Source organism: Canis lupus, chromosome 22 (genome assembly GCF_048164855.1).
Source record: "Canis lupus baileyi chromosome 22, mCanLup2.hap1, whole genome shotgun sequence".
NCBI lineage: Eukaryota > Metazoa > Chordata > Mammalia > Carnivora > Canidae > Canis > Canis lupus.
Genome location: NC_132859.1, coordinates 17,001,020 through 17,021,984, shown reverse-complemented (window position 1 = coordinate 17,021,984; position 20,965 = coordinate 17,001,020). Strand labels below are relative to the sequence as shown.

Sequence of the window (20,965 nt, the reverse complement as noted above, 5' to 3'; positions counted from 1 at the left end):
AAAGTCAAACAACATTCTGCAATAACACATGAATACTAAATGTGATAATAAGAACAAGTAGCATAAAAGCATAAAATAATATACTTCAGAGTTAAGGTTTTGCCATCAAATAAATTATAGGAAACTATTTTCAGGACAGTTTTTGGTTTTTGAATTATGGACCTATTCCTACAGGTATACAAATTTATAAATACATATATTATAAAAACACATTGGGATACACTAAGCTTTGATAATAAAGTGTGAGGTTTAAAAAAGTCACTATGGAGGGCAAGGTTACTGAATATTTTGTGTTTTATTTCATAATATGGTCAACTAATGATGAGATGATTTGGTTTGCACTAACTGCTAGACTTTGAGAAGTATATGGTATTTTTATGCTTTACAACTGGACTCAATTCTAGAAGTACCTGACATCCTCAACCCCCTTTATTCTTGCCATGGACAGGTCAGAATTACCCAATTTGGGTAAAACTATTGGCCATTTGGGTACTACAGGAACAGCACAATAGCTTCCTGCTGTGGTAAAATAAAATGGCTCAGCCAGGGAGAGGCCAGGCTTTTGAGAAAGGTGTTTAACATTTCTCTCAGTCCAAGCCTCCTTAAACAGCACATTTTGCTTATTTCGACCAAATGTGTCAAGAGCATCCCTTGCTGAAGGTGGACACCACCACGGTAGCACTGTCCTTCCTAGGACTACCCCTACTAGCCAGGGCTAGGCCAGGTGCCTGTCCGTTCTCTCTCCAGGGTTCATTCTTCCTCTGTAAACCACCCTCATAGTCACTGCAGAAACCAGTGCTTTAAATTACTATGCCCACCACTCTTAGACCTTGGATTAATACTTACTTGCCCTGTAAAAAGTAGCTCATGAATGCCACGTTATTCTTGCCATCTCTCTCTGCACCCTCTGCTAGTTTGTTCACCATACTAGCATTTCCAGAGGCAGTGGCCAAGAGCAACAGGCCTCCATAATCCTGTGCATGGTGCAGGCACTCCTGGGCAAGGCCAAACTGACATTTACTAATGGCAAGTTCGGCAAGTTGTTTCCACTTTTGTTCTGACTGTAAAAAAAGAGTTTCCAAGTTAAAACATCTATGGAAATAAACATTTGAATTTTCAACATAACAGTCTTCTGTTAACCTATTACTGGGCTGCCAATGGGAGATATTTCATACATATACTGAGCTGTGCTTATTAAGCTGGTTCTATCAATCAAAGTAAGAATGGAATGACAAAATGTATAATGAGAAAATGGAAGTTATTCGCATATACAAAATGAATTCAAACAAATCAATTTTAATGATGCATGAATAATCATCAACCCATTATAATTTTGTAATTACACAGTAAAACTAAAAGTAATACTATCTAATTGGAGTTTTAAGGTAATTAGATTGCAGTTATTTTAATGAGTGATTTAGTACCATTTCTGGAAAGTCTAGAGCATTGTTTTTTATATTCTTAAATATTTAACAATGATGTTATCTGTTATTTGTAGCTTCTCAAAAATCAAAATGCTACACATTTGGATGATCTCAATGTAGTTGAAATTTATTTAGCACATCTGAAATGAATTTACCAATAAATGCTAGACTTAAACCACAATTGGGGGCCCTTAATACATAGCAGTTCATTAAAATCATTAAATTGTGTCAAAATATTAAAATCTTTAAAACCAACAACTTTCTCACTAGTTTGGGATAATGGCAAATTACTGCTTTGTCTGTCTGTACTCTAAGTTCCCAGACTACAATATCTAATATCTTACATCTTCTTTTGCAAAACAGATCTCCTATAAGCTACTGAAAACACTTTTTCTTAAACAAATTCACAATGCTAAAAATAGATCTCCAATAAAATTCATTCATGTAAAGACTAACAAAATGCATTTTTTAAGTGAACAAATAGAGGCAATCATCCAAAGAGATTTACTAATTTGCATTTCAGAGAAATTTAACAAGAGAACTTAAACTAAACACAAAGAAGTAGCTACTAACCTTTGAATCAATTACAGAAAATCATGACTTAGTACATACCTCTGCTTCTACTGCTAATTGGTATGCGATTTTCAGTTCTCCAAGCTGTAGAGCAAGTTCAAAGCGATGCTCCGGATCTGTGGATACTGTAAGAGCTTGCTGCTTGAAGCCCTAAACAGAGAACATATGTAACTGTGTGTGCAGTCTATATGTGTATATCACACACAGCAAGTCAGCCATTTAGCTCTCTCTTGAACTAAGGCTACCTTGCTAACACACAAACCCCACTGCCTAAACATAATAAATAATACTCTTTAATGAGAAGACAGAAAAACAAAGGAATCATTAAATTAATTGCTAAGAACAAACCAGCAGACAAAATGCAGTCCCGCAATGCTATTTTCTAAGCACTGGAAGGTGACTGATGCTGAACAAACTCATGTAAAACTAGTAAATTAAAAATGCAAAAGCAAGCAAATGTCAAAAAGACAAAGATTCTGGAAAGCTGAGTGAACAAAGAGAGGCTCAGTGGTGTAGACCTAGCTGTTCACAACCTACTCACTAAGCTGGGCTCAGAGATCATGTAATCCAGTCCCTCAAAGAAAAGCAGTTAAATGTAAAAGCTTCCTTCCAATTTTTCCTAATCTGTGGGTCATTTAGCAAACGTTTTGCTTGCAGGTCCTGACACTGATAGGGTATGGTTACAGGACTTGACTGCTGGTCTTATGTCTACTTGATTCATCAAAGGGCAGGAAATCTAAAACTGTCTTCCATATTCCACAGAGTCATCAAAACAGGCTTTTAAACCAACTACTGTAATTATCAAATTAGCTTCTCCCCTAAGACAAGGAGTACTGATGGGAGTATGCACTGTGGGCAAGTTCATCAGCTCTATGGATGTGGTGCATTAGACCAAGCTGAGACTTCAAGAGACTCCCCTGGAATGAGGAAGAATGCTCGGTTATGGGGTGGCCAAGAGGGAGTTGCTGGACAGCTATCCAAGTTCTGTCCAGCTGGATCTCCAGGAAGGCTGTATCATTATGTTTAAAATGTTTTAACTTCCCAGACTACACAAACTGCCCCCTCTCCCTCTCTCTCTGTGTCTTTCACGTATAAATAAATAAAATCTTTAAAAAAAACAAAACAAAACAAAAAAACACCCAAAAAGAAAACCAGCAAACAAACAAAAAAAAAATCCCTCTTACTTGCTTTTCCAGAAAGTGTGCAACTCTGGTCCTCTGTTCTTTTGGAATGGTAGGAAGAACCTTATCAGCCATGCTAAAGTCCCTTCTCATGACAGCTGTCTGGTATTCCAGCACGGAAACCAGCAGAGAATAGCTAACAATGTTCAGTTCTTTATCACCCAGATAAAGCCTGTTGTCTTTAGGAATATAGCCCAGGAGATACATTGTCCTGTAACAGACACAGAAACTAATTAGGAGTAGGCCCAAATCAGTAGAATGATACACACACACACACACACACACACACACACACACACACACACACACACAACCTGCCTCTTGCTCAGAATCTTTTCACTTCGACTGATGCAATTTTGATAAACAAGAGCCAACCTACTAAAACTGCTACACACTGAAAAATCAAGCCTATCACTGCTACAAACCAGCAATAGGTTTTGTTTAAAAAACATAATTCTGGATTTAGAATGCTTGACACAAAAGTAAAACAATATTCAGTTACCTGTCCAAGTGGGCAATGGTGACTATTTCTCCTCCAACATAATAATTTAATCTGTTCACAGAACTTGTGTAAATGAAGCAATCGCCTACCCACAGCCCTGTTTTCACAATTTCCTGAATCTCACCAAGAACCTGCAGAGAGAAAAATAGTCTATTATTACCTTATTGAGAATTAGAAGTCCTGTCAATCATAAAAACTGAGTATGACTGGGGTGATAAGGTACAGTAAGGACGCAAAGTAAAATCCTACTTCAAGAAAGAAAATATTTTCTTGGAATTTCTATCTTCTTTCTCCATTTAAAAACAGATTCCTGGATGAGTATTTGTAACGCAGAATCTCACTGCTGCATCAGAGCTGTGATCTAAACTCACACACATGAAACTGGAAAAGGAAGTATTTCATAAAATCTTCCAGGACCATCTCCACAATAGATGACTTAATTTTACCATTTGAGAGCTCATTTAAATCACTCTGGGTGAACTGTCTTAAGACCAAAACACCTTCTAATTTCCTTACTGAAAGATATCAAAGTGAATCTAATGATTTTCTAAAATCAAAGTACAAATTTCTTTTAAACATACATACTTTCAAACTCTGATCTTTGAGTCAAGACTTTAATTTTCACATTTCACTGGAATTCCTTATATGTTCACTTTCTCCAAAACTTAATAAAATATCAAACTCAGTGAAGTTTATACAAATATAAATCACTTAAAAACAAAGCTAAAGTTGTGTTGGTGAATTACCTCAAAGGCGTCTTCAATGCCATCTTCAGTAACTCCCTCATGTGTTTCCTGTGCAGCCAAGACTTTTTCAGACAGATACTTCAAGATAAAAAATGACTCCTCGGTGGCAATACAGACCAGCTCTCCAGAGTCAGACCAGAAAATCTGTAACATGGCAAGCAGACACATGGACAGTTTCGGATTTCTGTGTGGTATGACTAACTGCATACACTTAGTTTCTAACAAGATTTGTTTTTCTTACATCAGGATAATAAATACGCATTTGACAAGTTTATATAGTGCATGGTGTGTACATATATGTACAGATACATATACCACATATATACATATACGTACATGTGTATATCCATATTTGGAGGGTAGATGGGGCAGTGCCTTGCTATTTATTTATTTATTTGTTTGTTTGTTTATTTATTTATTTATTTTTCTTATAGTGCCTTGCTATTTAGCTGAGAAATGGAAAGACCAAGGGGAGACAGGAAGGAAAGCTGTTAGGAAGCACTGGACACGCTGTCATTTAGAAGCAGCAGCCCATTCCCTATTGCTCTAAAAAAGTGTTTTTCAGCCTTTTTTTTTTCCATTATCACCCTCACCCACATACCCAGGAATCTTTTTAGACATTTTTTTCCCTCACCTCCCCCTACAAAATACCACGGATACTATATATGCTTATACATATATAATGCATATACATACATACATGGTGTGTGTATATATATATATATATATATACACACACATAACATATATATACATCTAAGTATCTACCCTTTATAGATAAAGTGCAAATTTTCTTCACCCTCAAGAACCAATTTTTCCCCACCAGGGTGCTAGTGCCCACTCAGAATGCAGGCTATAAAAGACACAACCAGAACCCTAGGGAGGTGGATTTGTCTCCAAAGATTTTTATCTGACAATGAAAGGTGTCAAAGAAGCAGGTAGTTCCAGAAAACTTTGCCACTGGAGACATTTACCTGAAGTTTAAACAGCCATCATCAGGTAAAGTATGAAAAGGCTTCCTGAATGGTACGGGAGCTCCTAGGCCTTTCCAAGTCAAGAGCTCCCTGACTTCTTATCTTTAAAGCATGCTTTTTATACTGTCAAATCCATTTAAAATATGAATGGCACTTGGCATTTGTATAACTTTTGATGCTTTTCAAAATACCCACTGTCTACTACCTCATTCATATACCACAATTCTGATTTTCTAAGCAATTTTGAAGTAAATGGTACTGAGTCCAACACAATGGAACCAGGACAGCTGGGTATAAGGACATTTCTTTGCCTCAGGGACCCAGAGCTCCTCACAAAGCTACACGTTCCAGAAGTAACAACTGAGGGAAAACTCACGTGTTTGGGCTGAATTTCAATTCTGCGTATGAGTTCTGTATTGTCCCAGTCATAGAAAGCTAAGCCATTTACAGATCTGACTCCCAATAAGAAGCCTCCATAGATACCTGAAAAGAAAAAAGACTTTTGTTTAGCTGTTTCTGAGCCATTGCAAAGCTTCCAAAAATGTGTCATATATAAATAGCACTCACTTTCAGCTCCAAAATCTGGTTTAAATGATTTTTTTTCCTTAAAGTTCTTAAATATCTTTACAACACTGTTGCTCTCTCTTATTGCATATCTTAGGGAGAAAGGAAGAAAAACATAGCATATTATATACCCAATCATACTTCCATCAAATGTTAGAAATTTTTTCAGATATATTTGAGTAATGATTATGGGTTTTACACTAATACACACATTATTAGGGTATACAGACTATTTCAGAAACTAAGACCCAACATCACTCGCTAAGTGAGTGATTAAACTGGTATATTCCTGCAATGGAACACTGCAAAAATGGGAACCAATTCATGCAACAACCTGGATGAATCTCAAAAACATTATGCTGAGCAAAAGAAGCCAAATGTAAGAGTGGATACTGTATGATTCCATTTATATGAAACAAAAGACAAATCTAATCCACATGGTGACAAAAAGCAAATCAGTGTTTTCTGGGGCCAGGGAAATGACTGTTAAGGGAAAACAAGGGGATTATTTGGGAATGATAGAAATGTTCTATGTTTTCATTGTGCTGGTGGTTAGATTATATACATTTGTCTAAATTCACTGAAATGTACATTTAAAATAGTGCATTTAATTTTGTATAAATTATACCTCAATAAAGGTGACTTAAAAAATAAAGAAAAATTTTTATAAGTGGTGTAGACATTTTTGGCAACTTAGAACAGTGTGTATATTCCAGCCTCTTGAAAAGAGGGGATGGGGCTGTGGCTGTTGCTGGATATTCAAGAGTACTGAAGGAAGTGATCTGATAAGCATTCCTATCAAGAGAGGAAAGATGTTAAGTAGGGCCTTGGCTGGATAAAGCTAATTAAAAAAAAAAAAAAAAAGGCAAAAAGCAAACTATCAAAACAGAGGGGATCCCTGGTGGCTCAGCGGTTTGGTGCCTGTCTGGCTGAGGGCGCCTGCCTGGCCCAGGGCATGATCCTGGGGTCCCGGGATCGAGTCCCATGTCAGGCTCCTGGCATGGAGCCTGCTTCTCCCTCCTCCTGTGTCTCTGCCTCTCTCTCCCTCTCTCTATGTCTATCATAAATAAATAAATAAATAAATAAACCTTAAAAAAAAGAGATATATAAAGAGAGATAAAGCAATCCATGAACTGTAAGTATTTTTTTTAAAGATGATAACAAAGTACATTTTAGTATATGGGACTGTGCGTGTATGAATATATTTAGGAAATTGATGAAAAGAGCACAATAAATTCATACTTCTCAGTATATCTTATTGTTAAAAAATTTAAAAACACATATCTTCATATGTAAAACTAAGGCTCAGGTTACTTGGTGTTGAGGACAGGGGCAATACAAAATATGGAGGAAACAAAGCTAAGAAAACTGAAGATGTAATTCAGTTGTGTCGTCAGAAAAAAACAAAGCCACGGGTGGCCCAGTTGGCTCAGCGGTTTAGCGCTGCCTTCAGCCTGGGCCAAATCCTGGACCAGGGATCGAGTCCCACGTTGGGCTCCCTGCATGGAGCCTGCTTCTCCTTCTGCCTGTGTTTCTGCCTCTCTCTCTCTCTCTCTCTCTCTGTGTGTGACTATCATAAATAAAAAAAAAAAAAAAAAAAAAAGAATTATAAATAACTAGTACCTAGTGTGATAATTCAGAGATTTTTCCTGCTTTTAATGGGAATATTTTATAAGTACTCTAAATTCAGGCAGAATTTGTTTTAAGAACAGCGGTTGGATAACATCACAGAAAAAAGATTCAATGAAGTTCTCATCAAGATGACATCAGATTGTAGTCTCTCCCAACTAGCTCTGGACCCTAACAGTCAGTACCTGAGGATGCCAGGTCACAAGGAGAGACTAGTTTGTCTTGAGCCCAGAAGCACCAAGCCCTGCCACAGGCTCTATTAAGGAAACGGGTGCTGGGCCCCCAGTTTAATGGGATTATTAGATGAGCTTGAGTGAGCTTGCTGAATACCAAATACAGAAAGGGCAAAGGCAGCTCTGATGAGAATTGTCCTTGAACACGGAAAAGCATAGCCAACACCGAGGCTTTGGAACATGTTTCATATAGCCGCACACAAATCACCCATCTGCAATCAGTGCCAGCTGGACAGCCCCAAGCCAAAACTTACTCTGAAGAATCATGGGCCCATGCAAACTCCTGGGCAGATCCAAAGCTCTTGTTTCTCAACGCCATTGCTGTGTAGATAATATACTCACCATCGCCACACACCACAACAAACCTGCAAATTATGGAAGACAGGGAGAGAAGTAGGATCAGTGACATGTGGAAGTTATGAAACAATGCTTCATCTTCATAATAAAATACTTCTAATAACAAATGCTACTTCAGCTGACTGTTATTATTGAATCTGGTATCTTTTAAAGTTATGCATTTCTTCAAATACAGAGCTACCCATACATATTCTATCCAAAAACATACTATGAAGATGAGGTTTTACTAAAAACTTTCTTGCAGTGGCCTTCTCATATAGACAAAAGAGACTTGAGGCAGAAAGAATGGCTGGAGATGCACAGGGGCCAGGATTCTAATAATTCAGCAGATTTGGGGGTGGGAGGCAGGAGGGCAGGAGAGGGAGAATCTTCAGCAGACTCCATGCCCAATATAGAGCCCGACTTGGGCCCAGTCTCACAACCCTGAGATCGTGACCTGAGCCAAAGTCCAAAGTCAGACACTTAACTGACCGAGCCACCCAGTCACCCCTCAACTGATATTTGTTGAGCACCAAGATGAGTAGCACTTTATTCATTACATTTATACCATAAGAAGGTGCTACTTTGTTGCAAGATTATCTTAATTTTAAAGCATATCACTGGAATGAATAAAAATACTCATTTTTAATGACTGTTAAGTTCATCAAAATAAACAGAATATTTTAACATTTAATTAGTGAAAATAGAATATTGTATATAGTCAAGTGAAATTTTCTCAAGATATAAAACTCTCTGTAAAATATTGTATTAGCTGCTATTAGACTGCCAATGGTAAAATGCAAAACTTAGAACAAAAAAAAGTGTTTTTTATGATATCAAGGGAAAAAAATTTAATGCGTTTTTCATCTTCCTAAGAAAATTATATTACAAGTAACGATGGATACCATTTACTGAACAAGGCAGCACACTTGGTTTACAGTTCATCTTTTTCAATACCCAGCACAGAATTATAAGACACCCAGATCTATTGTAAAGTAACTTTTAAAGGCGCACAGGTTTAAACCTATGCTTCAAACTCTTTTACAAGATGTTCGGTGCTTTCTAAATCATAAGAAATGAAAATGATGGTTCAAGTATAGATAAGAAGCAGAATTATTACCATTCCCTCAATTTTTTCAAAGGACACATACTTCAGAGTCAGCTTTTCTTCCTAAGTTAGCAAATTTTTAGAGCACCTAAGGAGTCTCAGGAGAAGACATGGTATCTGCCCTTGAAGGAGCACAAAGACACAAACCCCACACATTTAAAATGAATAAATACAAAGTATTTAACTGTTCAAAATTGTGTGGTGGGACAGAGCCAGGAAGGTAAATATGCTTACATCCTGCATGCCAACTTGATCGATGGACATGCTCCCTGCCAACTGGGTTGAGGGTTGAGGATTGTTAGGCTAGGTAGGGCAAAGCTCATCAGGAATGCCCACCACAGAGTAAGAGTGGTATACACTATGGATATGCAAACACTGCTCTAACATACACAGAAGCTCAGAGGGAGATTCCGGTTATGGCTTACCGTCCATTAGGATTGTGCTGAATAGTCTGGGGATATATTTCACAACTGCCCATGTCCTTGACTGCTAATGGCAGTCTTTCTCCATCTTTAATTTCAGCATCTCCCATTGCTTTTAGGTTGGCCTGCTGGACTTCTGAATGCTTGGCCCAAATTATCTTTCCATTGGCATCCATGGACATGGCAGGTTCCTCCCGACCAAGCTGGAAGAATGATAAAACCACAAAATAAACATTTCTATTTTCACTTAACAGAAGGCTTCTTTTTTCCACTTTAAATCTCCAGTACTGGGATCCCTGGATGGCGCAGCGGTTTGGCGCCTGCCTTTGGCCCAGGGCGCGATCCTGGAGACCCGGGATCGAATCCCACGTCGGGCTCCCGGTGCATGGAGCCTGCTTCTCCCTCTGCCTGTGTCTCTGCCTCTCTCTCTCTCTCTCTCTGTGACTATCATAAATAAATAAATAAATACCTTAAAAATTAAAAAAAAAAATAAATAAATAAATCTCCAGTACTTACTCTCTTATGCTTAATGAAAGAAGAGCCAGTTTAATAAAAGTGGTGGCTTAGAAGATGATTGTACTAAAATACAAGGAAAACTTCTTCCACTATGTTCATTTATTCAGAGAGTATAATTAGAGATTACCTTCACAATGATGCTCCCTTCATCATAGCCCAAAGCAACATTGTTGGACCCTCTCAGACTGGCCACACACCACACCCTCTCCATTCCATAATTCAATGTGCTCTCAAGGCGGTACGTGCTGGAATGCCAAATACGCACGGTTCCTAAAAAGAACAATGTGAATGCTCCCTTTTAATCTGAACATCTAACAATGAACTGTGTTGGGTGAACCGGCCACAGGGAAGTCTTTATTAGTTTCCTGGTAGCTTAATTTTTTGACCTATAGTCTAGTCTGTAGGTGATTTTATAAAGCAACATAAGTGAAGAAAATTTTAAGAAACTAAGAAATGTGATTTTCCATGTAAAATAATGAATTTCCTAGGTACACTGCCTACTATATACCTGCAGATGCTTTACACACATGTGATCTTTTCTTTTCACTATAATCCTATGGGGCAGATATGTCTGTTCTCATTTCATAATCTATTCAAACCACTATCTATGAAGTGGCAGCACCTGAATTTGATCCCAGGTTTTTAGACTCCAAAGTACTGACAGGCTTTTTCACAGTTTTTCTTTAGGACTTCTGGGCATCCTTTTACTTAAGTAAGAGAGCCAAAACACACTAGGAGGAGGAGGAGAGTGAAGACAACAAGGTCCCTTCACTCTCCTAAAGCTCAAGTATTCTCTAATAAAAAACAGTGAAGTTATCAGAAACATCCAGTTACAATGCAGGGCACTACCTGGCTTAAACATGCACTTAGGGATCCCTGGGTGCCTCAGCAGTTTAGCGCCTGCCTTCAGCCCAGGGCCCTGGTCCTGGAGTCCTGGGATCAAGTCCCACATCAGGCTCCCCGCGTGGAGCCTGCTTCTCCCTCTACCTGTAACTTGGCCTCTCTCTCTGTCTCTCATGAATAAATAAAAAAATAAAATAAAATCTTAAAAAAAAAAAAAAAAAAAACCATGCACTTAGTAATTATAAGCACAGGAACAAACGTACATTTCTAACTTACCGTCTTCTGAACCTGTGATGATGATTGGCAACTCAGGATGAAAACTGGCACAAGACACATTTTGAGCATGTCCCTCCAGTGTCTGTACACATGTCTTATTCTGTAATCAAGACACAGAAAAAAAAATATTTTAAATATATCTATTTTTTTAATGAAAAATAACTCATCCTTAATTTTTCCAGTGCACAGATACAGAAGTGATAATGGTTGTGACAATTTAAATAGTTTTTATATATAGAAATTTTTGAAACACAATTATCTTATGTGCATATTTTTTTCTAATTCTTTGACAATATAGGGAAATGTAATTGCAACTATCACATTTAAAGAAGAGATCTGATTTTCATCTGAATATCCTCCGCCCCCCGCAACTTCTAAGATAATATCTTTAATATTTTTATTCTGTACTTAAACACAAATCTGAATAAGGTGCTGAGTAACACTGGCTTTCTAAGCCTCATTTTATTAATAACTGTTTATGGAAATTTTGATCTAAGAAACAGAAAATCTGTCTCTTAGAGATAAAAAGCATAGTAACAAGAAGTCGTAATTAGGTTTACAAAGCCTATGTGACAACTGGCTATACCATGGCTATGTCATAGTATTATTTGTTGATCTGCTAGTTTTCAAATATGAACAGAAGTCTACCAGTGAGGATACTAGAGGATGTAATACTTCATTTTAACCAAAATGATTATAATTTCTACTGTTGAATGAAAAGTAAACATAATGGCATTTTATTTTAAAATCTCGATAGGTATTTGTTTTCATTTTTATGGAGAACTCTGAGACCACTATTTAGATGCACATACTGAAGCATTATTACTATGAATGGAGTTCAATAATAAAGTTTTAAGCGTTCTGAAGAAAACAGTGAAATCCATGTCTAATATACAGCAAAGCAAGATTATGAAAAAACTGTACCTGATAGTCCCATATTTTAACAAGACGGTCATCTGCACCTGAAATGAGGTATGGTTTATCACCACCACTGTAGTAATCGATGCAATTCACGCCTTTCTCATGTCCTTCCAGAGTGAAGTTTGGTGAGGAAGAACCCAATTGCCAAACCTTTAGAGAGCAACAGCATCTGCCAGTCAATAAGAGGCCTTGCTTTTCAGAAGGCAGTTCCACCACACTTCTAATACATTAGATAAAGTGTCAAAGCCCAGGAGAGGAAAACTAAAAACTAAAGAATGTATGTATTTTTTTTCATCCATTTGTTTCCATTCTTTCTCACCTTACTTGAATTTCCAGGGGGGGCAGAATAACTACAGCGTTCTCTGAAAATGCCAATTTCCAGGCTTTATCCCTAGAGAGTTTTTCCCTATCCCTACAGATTCTTCAGGAATCTAGATTTTTTTTTTTTTTAACAGATACCCCAGTAATCCACAGGCTGTGTCTGAAGAACAATTCTTTAAAGGTAAGATGTGGTTTTTATGAGAATTTCAATATAAAGATAATAAAAGTGGATTTAATTTAGTAAGGTTTATTAAAAAGAGAAAATTACCACTTAACTAAAAAATTTAGAGTATGGAAAAGTAGTCAAACATTACCATAGCACTACTATTGAGCTTTATCTTTACAAATAATTACTGAGAGCCTCCTACATAAGTGGCCCTCTAGGAGGTATAAAAGATGCGTAAACAAATGTTTACCACTGAATACATTTAATAAACTTTGTTAGAACCAAAGATAAGACAGTTTATGTTCTCAAGATATACCTTTTATTGAAGAAAATTTGAAACTAATTTCTCAAAGTTTCCAACCTATGTCAAAAACAAGGACAATCCAGCAAAAGGGGGAAAAAGGTCAAAACCCTAAGATATTTGGACAGATATCATTTAATAATAAATTATCATCAAATAACATAATATTTTACCTAAGTTAAAGGAAAATTAATAAAAATGTTACGTGGATATAAACATACATGCACACATGAAAGCAAAAATTAATGCAATTATCATTTTAAATCTATGCATATAGAGATTTTAAATACTGTAATGGAAAAAGGAGTATGACTACTCTCATGCAACATGTATTAAGTGTCTGGTACAAGCAAAGCACTGTGTTGCTGGCTACTGAGTGTCTGTTTGAGGGAGTGGGGGTGATACCAGTTCCTACCCCAAACATCAACATTTTGGAGGATAAAGATTTCTGAAGACACATTAGTTATCATTCAAAATAAGGGCCATAATAGAAACAAAAAGGAATGGAAGGAATGGGATGAGCATGGCTGGCTCTGTCTGGGGATGTAATGGAAGTCTGAAGAGAGCCTCTCAGAGTAAATAACGGTGCTAAGCCTTGAAAGATGAGTAGTTCTCCAGAGGAAAAAAAGTCAAAAGGGAAAAATAAAGAGTATCATAAGTAGAGGTAACAGCTGAATAAAGTTCTCTAGAAAATGGTGGGTAGGTCAGGGTTATAGGAGATGTCTCATAATATTAGCTGTGGCTAGTCTGGAAACCCTTGTATTCCACATTAAGGTACTGGGACTTTATCCTTAGATTGGGAGCAGAAAGGTCAAACCCATGTTTTAGAAAGACTTGGCAGCAGTAGGGAGAAATAAGAAAAAGAGAATGGAGGCAGATGAAATTTTAAAGTAAAATAGATTAATACTCAGCTGAGGTCAACAACAAATACACTGAAAGGAAATAGGAAACAGAATACATGAAAAGGAGAAGAAATAGGAAATAAGAGATACTGGCATATTTCTTATTCTAGGTTTGCAATGGTTTACAAGTTTTATAATAGATTGCTTTGACATGGAAAAACACTCCTCCCACTGAGCACAAGTTGTCATAATATTTTTCTAAACAGAATTATGTCCCTCCGGACCAAAGTGAGAAGTCCTATTTTGACTTCAATATGAGCTCTTGAGAGAAACTTCTAAGCAGGAATAATTTTCTGGACAGCCAGGAACACAATACCTAAAACAATGATATTTCACCATCATAATGGATATAAATAATAGACACCCTACCTTGATGGTCCTGTCCAAAGATGCACTGGCAAACTGATTGTTATCTTTGGGATTGATCACAATCTGCATGACATAATGAGTGTGTCCTTCAAACACTTGTGAGCAGGACCATTTTTTATCCCAGTCCCAGAGCTTAATAAGCATGTCATCTAGGCCAAAAGAAAGTCTCAAGTTAGTTGCAATTTATATTTCTTTCATTCAGAAGATGCAGTCTTTGTTCCTTTTAAGGCAGGAAATCTAAGAGAAATCATACATTCCATGATTTAAAGAAACAGAATCAGAACTGAACACATTTTTCAAAATCCTTATTTATCCTATAAATAAACTTAATTCTCTATGGAAGAGTGGCGATAAGAGAGAAAAACTACTAACAAACAAAAATTTCAGGGATCCCTGGGTGGCGCAGCGGTTTGGCGCCTGCCTTTGGCCCAGGGCGCAATCCTGGAGACCCGGGATCGAATCCCACGTCGGGCTCCCGGTGCATGGAGCCTGCTTCTCCCTCTGCCTGTGTCTCTGCGCCTCTCTCTCTCTCTGTGTGACTATCATAAATAAATAAAAATTAAAAAAAAAAAAAAATTTTCACGAAAAAATTTAGAAAGACTCTGGGCTTTACAGAATGACAGAAGAGTAATACAAGTTTGATTAGAATCTAATTATGACTGAATAATGATGGCAGTGACTAGGGAATAAACATTCTTCTAAGAATGGTGAAAAAAAGCTTTGAATTACTTCTCAGTTTTAACCTAAAAATGTTTCAAAGAGCATTACCAAATCAGTGCAATTTGTTTTAATTAGCCTCCAAAAGTCTACTGTTTTAGATTTAATACTGAGAGCAAACCAGTCTGAATATGAAGATAAAACTGACGAGGGTATATGGCAATCTGGCAAAAACTCACCCACCAGCATGTAAATTAGCTTTCTGTTCAGCAGATGTTTAATCATCTAGACCTTCAGGCCTTCCCTGACAGGAACCAGAGCAATTGCTACACAAATCCTAAGTAGAGTTGATATTTCATTAAATACAAAAGCAAGCGGCACTGATAGCACGTTAATGGATTTAAATAGTTTAAAGGCTGCTTGGAATTAGAACTCTAAATGTAACAGCAGTGAAAAAATTGCATGTCTCACTGAATGAAAATTAATTACTCAAAGAGATGCACATGACCAAAAGGAGTCCTCTCTTACCGCTGCTAGTCAGAATGAAAGGCTGGGTTGGATGAACAGCAATACAACGAATATAGTCTGAGTGTGCTTCAAACATATGAACTCTCTCCAAAGTATTGTAATTGAACACTCTAATCTGCATGTCATCCTAGAAATGGAAATTTAGAAATCATTATTATTGTTATGAAGTAAACTATGCAAAATATGTAGGGGTACCTGGGTGGCTCAGTGGGTTAAGTGTCTGACTCTTGATTTCGGCTCAGGTCATGACCTCAAGGTCCTGGGATCAACCCCGGCCTCGGGCCTGCTCAGTGAGGAGCCTCCTTCTCTAGCTCTCCCCCTCCACCCCACCTCCCTCGGCTCCCTCTCCCTCGTTCTCTTTAAAAATAAATAAATAAATCTTGAAAAACAAGTGTATTAGGGGCTCCAGGTATTAAGTACATGCCTCAAAACAGTACACTAATTAGCAAATCAAGAATCAAAATTATTCACATAATCACTGACCAATTAAGAAAGGATTAGAAATTCATATAATTACTTACCGCTCCTGTCACAACCCAATTCTTTCTTGCAACAAACTTTGCAGCTCGAACAGGAAGATCACACACTTCAAATGTTTTCACCAATGTCTTTAAAATTTAATAAGAATATACACTTTTAGTTATGAGAAAATAACTGAAAAATCCATTGTTTTATATTTAAAACATCCAATTATTTAGGTCACTCCTAATTTAAAACTATTCTCAGGCTGAAGCATGAAAGCTCAACCACCAAATGAAAAAAAGATGATTATCTTTTCTTTACTAGTTTCAAAATTAAAATATTATAAAGGATAAATGACAGCAAATGTCCACAAGATGGAATTCCAGATCCTCTGTGCTCCAGCCTGCCCTTCCTATCTCTCTAGCTCACCTTTGGCTACTCCCAGCCTTACCTTTGCTCCTCCTGTTCTCTCTGACTGATAAGCCTGGGTGCACAGAACCTTATACTCCCCTTCCATAATATAGTACCTTCATGACTCTGTGTTTAATGTCAATCTTTCCTGCTAAGCTCCCCAAAGGCAAGAATCTTGTTCACCGCGTTCCCAAAGCCTAGAACAGTATCCGGCAAACAACTGATTTGTAATAACTATCTGTTGAATGAATTGGTTCTTAGTTTTTTTCTTTTTAAAACTAAACCTATTAACTCACAAACAAGATACAATTTTTTGTACACTTTAGCAATATGTTTCCATATAAATCCTATTTACCTCTCTTTAGTGAAGCATGAAACACAGTGATTTTAGATGTCTCTTCAAGGTGCTCAAAATGGAATAATAATACATACAGGATAAAAGTAGAAAACTAGGAGACCATCCTAGGAAGAACAGATAAATGCATCTCTTTGTCCTCCCACTTTGATGCCTTATTTTTTTTAAATTCTGAAAATCAAACTATCATTTTGCAATCTCTTTTTGTACCAGAGAATAATGATAAACAGCACAATCTTACTAACCGATTAACCACATGCACTAAATAAAAGAAACTTACACCTGAAACTATGTTATATTGTATGTCAACCATACTAAAAAAAAAAAAAAAAAAAAAAAAAAAAAAAAAAAAAAGGTATAAAAGAAAGAAAAAAAAAAAGAAGGGACTGGTTCATAAGAACCGCTGAGCCTACTGTGGTTTCTGAAGCCAGGCCTCAAGAGATTTTTCACACAAACAGAATAAATGGGCACATCAGCTCGACTTATAAGACCACTCCCAGCTGACTACAATACAGACACTGAAAACAGAACAAACAATCTATAGGATGACAGACAAATCCATGAAAGCTCTTGAGGGGCCAACAAATCCAGTGGGCTGCTGAGCAGTACAAATAAAGCAGCTGCAGAACAGAGTTCAGGTCCATGTTAAGTACTGTGGCTGATAGAAATGACATGATAGATGTCTCCACATTCTAGAAGCTAAACAATCTAAAGAGGAGGAAATGCTACACACTCAGCATGCACTTAAGTTAGAAAGATAATGACTAACACTTGTATGGTACCTTATAGATCTCCTAATATTATCTAGTTTGATTTAATCCTTTTGACAATCTCATGATATAGGGAGGCAACAATACCATCTTCATTTTAAATAAGTAAACTGATCCTTAACATGGTTAAGAGGCTTGCCCACATCATGTAATTAGCAGAATGGCCTCAAATTCTAACATACTGATTTTTCACCATTGAACTCACACTTTGAAGACTTATTTGAAATTCAAGTACATTTGAATTACTTTCAAAAACTTTTTGCCTTTTTTGAGAATTTTGTTCTCAATATACATGAATGGCAAGTAACTTCTGTTGGTGATAAATGGAGAGAAAAAAAGAGGGAGAACCAAAAATAGAACAAAGATTCAATAAAGACTTACTCAATATCTACTCTAAGTCTGGCTGTCAGATATGCAGTTGGAAAAACAGTGGAAAATTAGACTAGGATAATCCCCGTCCATCCCAGGACCTCCATTCTTGAGGGAAAGAAAGAATTAGAAGTCACCAACAAGATATATTATAAAAGTAGAAGCAGATGGCCCTGCCAGAGGGCACAGGAGGGAACAAAAGAGAAACACCAGGCAAAGTGGATAAACCAGATAAAATAGAGTTATGTTACGAAAAACCCATAGAAAGGTAAGGCAACTACAGCTGGGATTTAGAGTATACTATAGTGAAATGGTAGTGCTGAGAAATGGCTAAATGGAGTTGATAGAAGAGATCCCTAGGAAGAATTAGGCCGTGTGGTGGGAGTTGGAGAAGGCATCAACGTATCTGTTAAGCATAAAAGCACAAAGATTTTAAACCTGTGAAAGCAGAAGTAGATCCAAAAAAAAAAAAAAAAAGAGGAGTTAGCATGCATATTAATGTATACTATCTGCATTAAGACAAATGGATTCATAAGATGAAGATGTGAAACTGCAGAGGTCAGAAATCCTGATACTCCAACAGTGATAAATGGAATATTATTCATTAGCTCAAAAAATAATTGCCTTATGTGTCAGACAATGTTATCAGCACTGGCATAAACCAGAGAACAAAGAGTTAATGTGTATAAAATGTCACTGATGCAGTCCTGGTGTAGTGTGCATTCGGTGCCATTATAGTGACCTAAGACTATAAGGTTGTTTTTAGGTTTATTCCTGACCTTGGTTCCCTAAGCCTATTTTTGCCATCTTAAATTACTCAATGTGAATTTTGTCTGGATATTAAGAACTTAACCCTGATGTTGAAGATATTGATTGTGTAAATAGACATGTAACTGTATGGAATAGTGTTGACTATACGTTCTGTATTTTGAAGGAAAAAAGATTAAGAACCATCAAGAAAAACCGTAAAATATGAGATAAACCAATTTGAAGGATAAATTACTCAGGTGAAAAGAACAAAACAAGCATTTAAGACAGATAATCTGTAGAAAGCACATTCTTGTATGTATAATCAAAAGGTGACTACAAATATTTCTCTGACATACTCTATAATTTGTATGGTTGGTTGAAAGTTATCTACATATCATCCTATCAAGCACTTGGGAAAAAATAAATAAAATTAAAAATCCCATTCCTAAGTCCATTAGAATATTCACTGAATGAAAAATTAAGTACTATTAAATACTTTATCTAGAGCAAGTGACCTTATATTGGTGGCAGTTTCCTTCACTTCAAAGAAAGAGTAACACTACCTATATCAGAATTTAACATTTAATTATTGTACATAGCAAGACCCAAATGTTTTCTCCCACCACAAGCTATAACCCCATAAATGTTAGTTCCTCTTTACTGAAAATGTTTTGGACCAAGTAAGAAAGCAATCTGCATATCTACCGGACTCTGTGTCTTCTCTTTCATTATAAACACAGTCTAACACATTGTTTCTAAAAAGTCCTTAAAAAGTCCTACCTGTGTTTCATGATTCCAAACGCACACACTGCCATTGTAAAGACTTGCCAACATCCATGGCTCTGTAGGATGCAAATCCACACTCTTAACTCGATCCGATCGAGCAGTTAACTTTCTCTTTATATCAAGTCGCAGAGGCTAAGGAGAAACAACATAAAAAACCCTCATAACATTAAATTGCTACGCCAAATAAAACATGTTTGAGATCTTAACAAAAAACAATGCATTAACAGGCCTACAAAACAATTCAGTTTTTACTTTGCTAACCTGTAGACATAATTTCAAGCCTAAGGCACCTACTTCACTCATACAAACATAGGAGTATTTAAATTTATTTATTTAATTTTTTTAAATTTATTTTTTATTGGTGTTCAATTTACCAACATACAGAATAACCCCCAATGCCCGTCACCCATTCACTCCCACCCCCCCGCCCTTCTCCCTTTCTACCACCCCTAGTTCATTTCCCAGAGTTCGCAGTCTTTACGTTCTGTCTCCCTTTCTGATATTTCCCACACATTTCTTCTCCCTTCCCTTATATTCCCTTTCACTATTATTTATATTCCCCACATGAATGAGAACATATAATGTTTGTCCTTCTCCGACTGACTTACTTCACTCAGCATAATACCCTCCAGAGGAGTATTTAAATTTAAATTTACAGTAGTGGTTGTCCAACTTTTTGGTCTCAGGACCACTTTCCACTCAAAAAAATTTCCTAAAAAGCTTTTGCTTATGTAGGTTATATTTATTGATATTTATAATGTGAAACATTAAAACTGAAATGATTTTAAAATATTTATGTATTAATTCATCTTCAAATAACAAAAATAAGCCCATTATACGTGGACTTAAATAATATTTTATGAAAAATAAGTAAATTTTCAAAAGAAATTTAGTGAGAAGAGTGGCAACTTTTTTTTTTTTTTTTTTTTTTTTAAGATTTTACTCATTTGACAGAGAAGAGAGAGCACAAGCAGGGGAGCAGCAGGCAGAGGGAGAGGGAAAAGCAGGCTCTCTACGAAGCAAGGAGCCTGATGTAGGGCTAGATCCCAGGACCATGACCTGAGCCAAAGGCAGATGCCCAATAGACTTGAGCCACCCAGGCACCCCTCTGTTTCACATTTTTTGCAAAACTCTTTCACATTCTGTCTTAATAGGAGATAGCTGGTTTCTCATATCTGCTTTGGCCTTCAATATGTTGTGATGTTTTTCTGGTTAATGTACATAAAAAAAAAAAAAAAAAACAACAAACTTGGCCTCACAGGTAGTTGGAAAGAGAAAAATATTTTAATAACTTTTTTCAAATAGCTGTGAATATTATTCTTTCATACACACCAAAACTTGACAAGTGGTAGTTTTTTAAAGTTTAGCTGCAATGTAAAATCTGAAACTACATAAATGAACTTTTTGTACTTTGTTACATATTGGTCTATTATGTATTTTGAATGGATCTTTCACTCACCATCTTTTGTAACATCATGCATTGGTCATCTGGAAAATTTTGGTTTACTGACTAAAGCAGAATTTCCAAAATTTGACACATTTCATTACATGGTGGCAAAAAGTCATATTC

The 20,965-nt window shown here is 36.6% G+C and overlaps 1 protein-coding gene across 2 annotated transcripts in view; it reads right to left on the bottom strand.

The window, feature by feature from the left end:
- COPB2 (COPI coat complex subunit beta 2) overlaps positions 1–20,965 on the bottom strand; it is a 68,057-nt gene that overhangs the window by 2,007 nt on the left and 45,085 nt on the right. For both annotated transcript variants that reach the window (XM_072792539.1, XM_072792538.1), the window contains exons 2-17: positions 19,390–19,527; positions 16,014–16,100; positions 15,493–15,619; positions 14,308–14,456; positions 12,252–12,398; positions 11,328–11,427; positions 10,336–10,478; positions 9,696–9,895; positions 8,081–8,191; positions 5,968–6,056; positions 5,777–5,883; positions 4,427–4,570; positions 3,681–3,811; positions 3,182–3,389; positions 2,037–2,147; positions 847–1,061 (exon numbers count right to left, since the gene is read on the bottom strand). In XM_072792539.1, the coding sequence (XP_072648640.1) occupies positions 847–1,061; positions 2,037–2,147; positions 3,182–3,389; positions 3,681–3,811; positions 4,427–4,570; positions 5,777–5,883; positions 5,968–6,056; positions 8,081–8,191; positions 9,696–9,895; positions 10,336–10,478; positions 11,328–11,427; positions 12,252–12,398; positions 14,308–14,456; positions 15,493–15,619; positions 16,014–16,100; positions 19,390–19,527 (2,207 nt within the window). The remainder of the gene's footprint in view (positions 1–846; positions 1,062–2,036; positions 2,148–3,181; positions 3,390–3,680; positions 3,812–4,426; positions 4,571–5,776; positions 5,884–5,967; positions 6,057–8,080; positions 8,192–9,695; positions 9,896–10,335; positions 10,479–11,327; positions 11,428–12,251; positions 12,399–14,307; positions 14,457–15,492; positions 15,620–16,013; positions 16,101–19,389; positions 19,528–20,965) is intronic.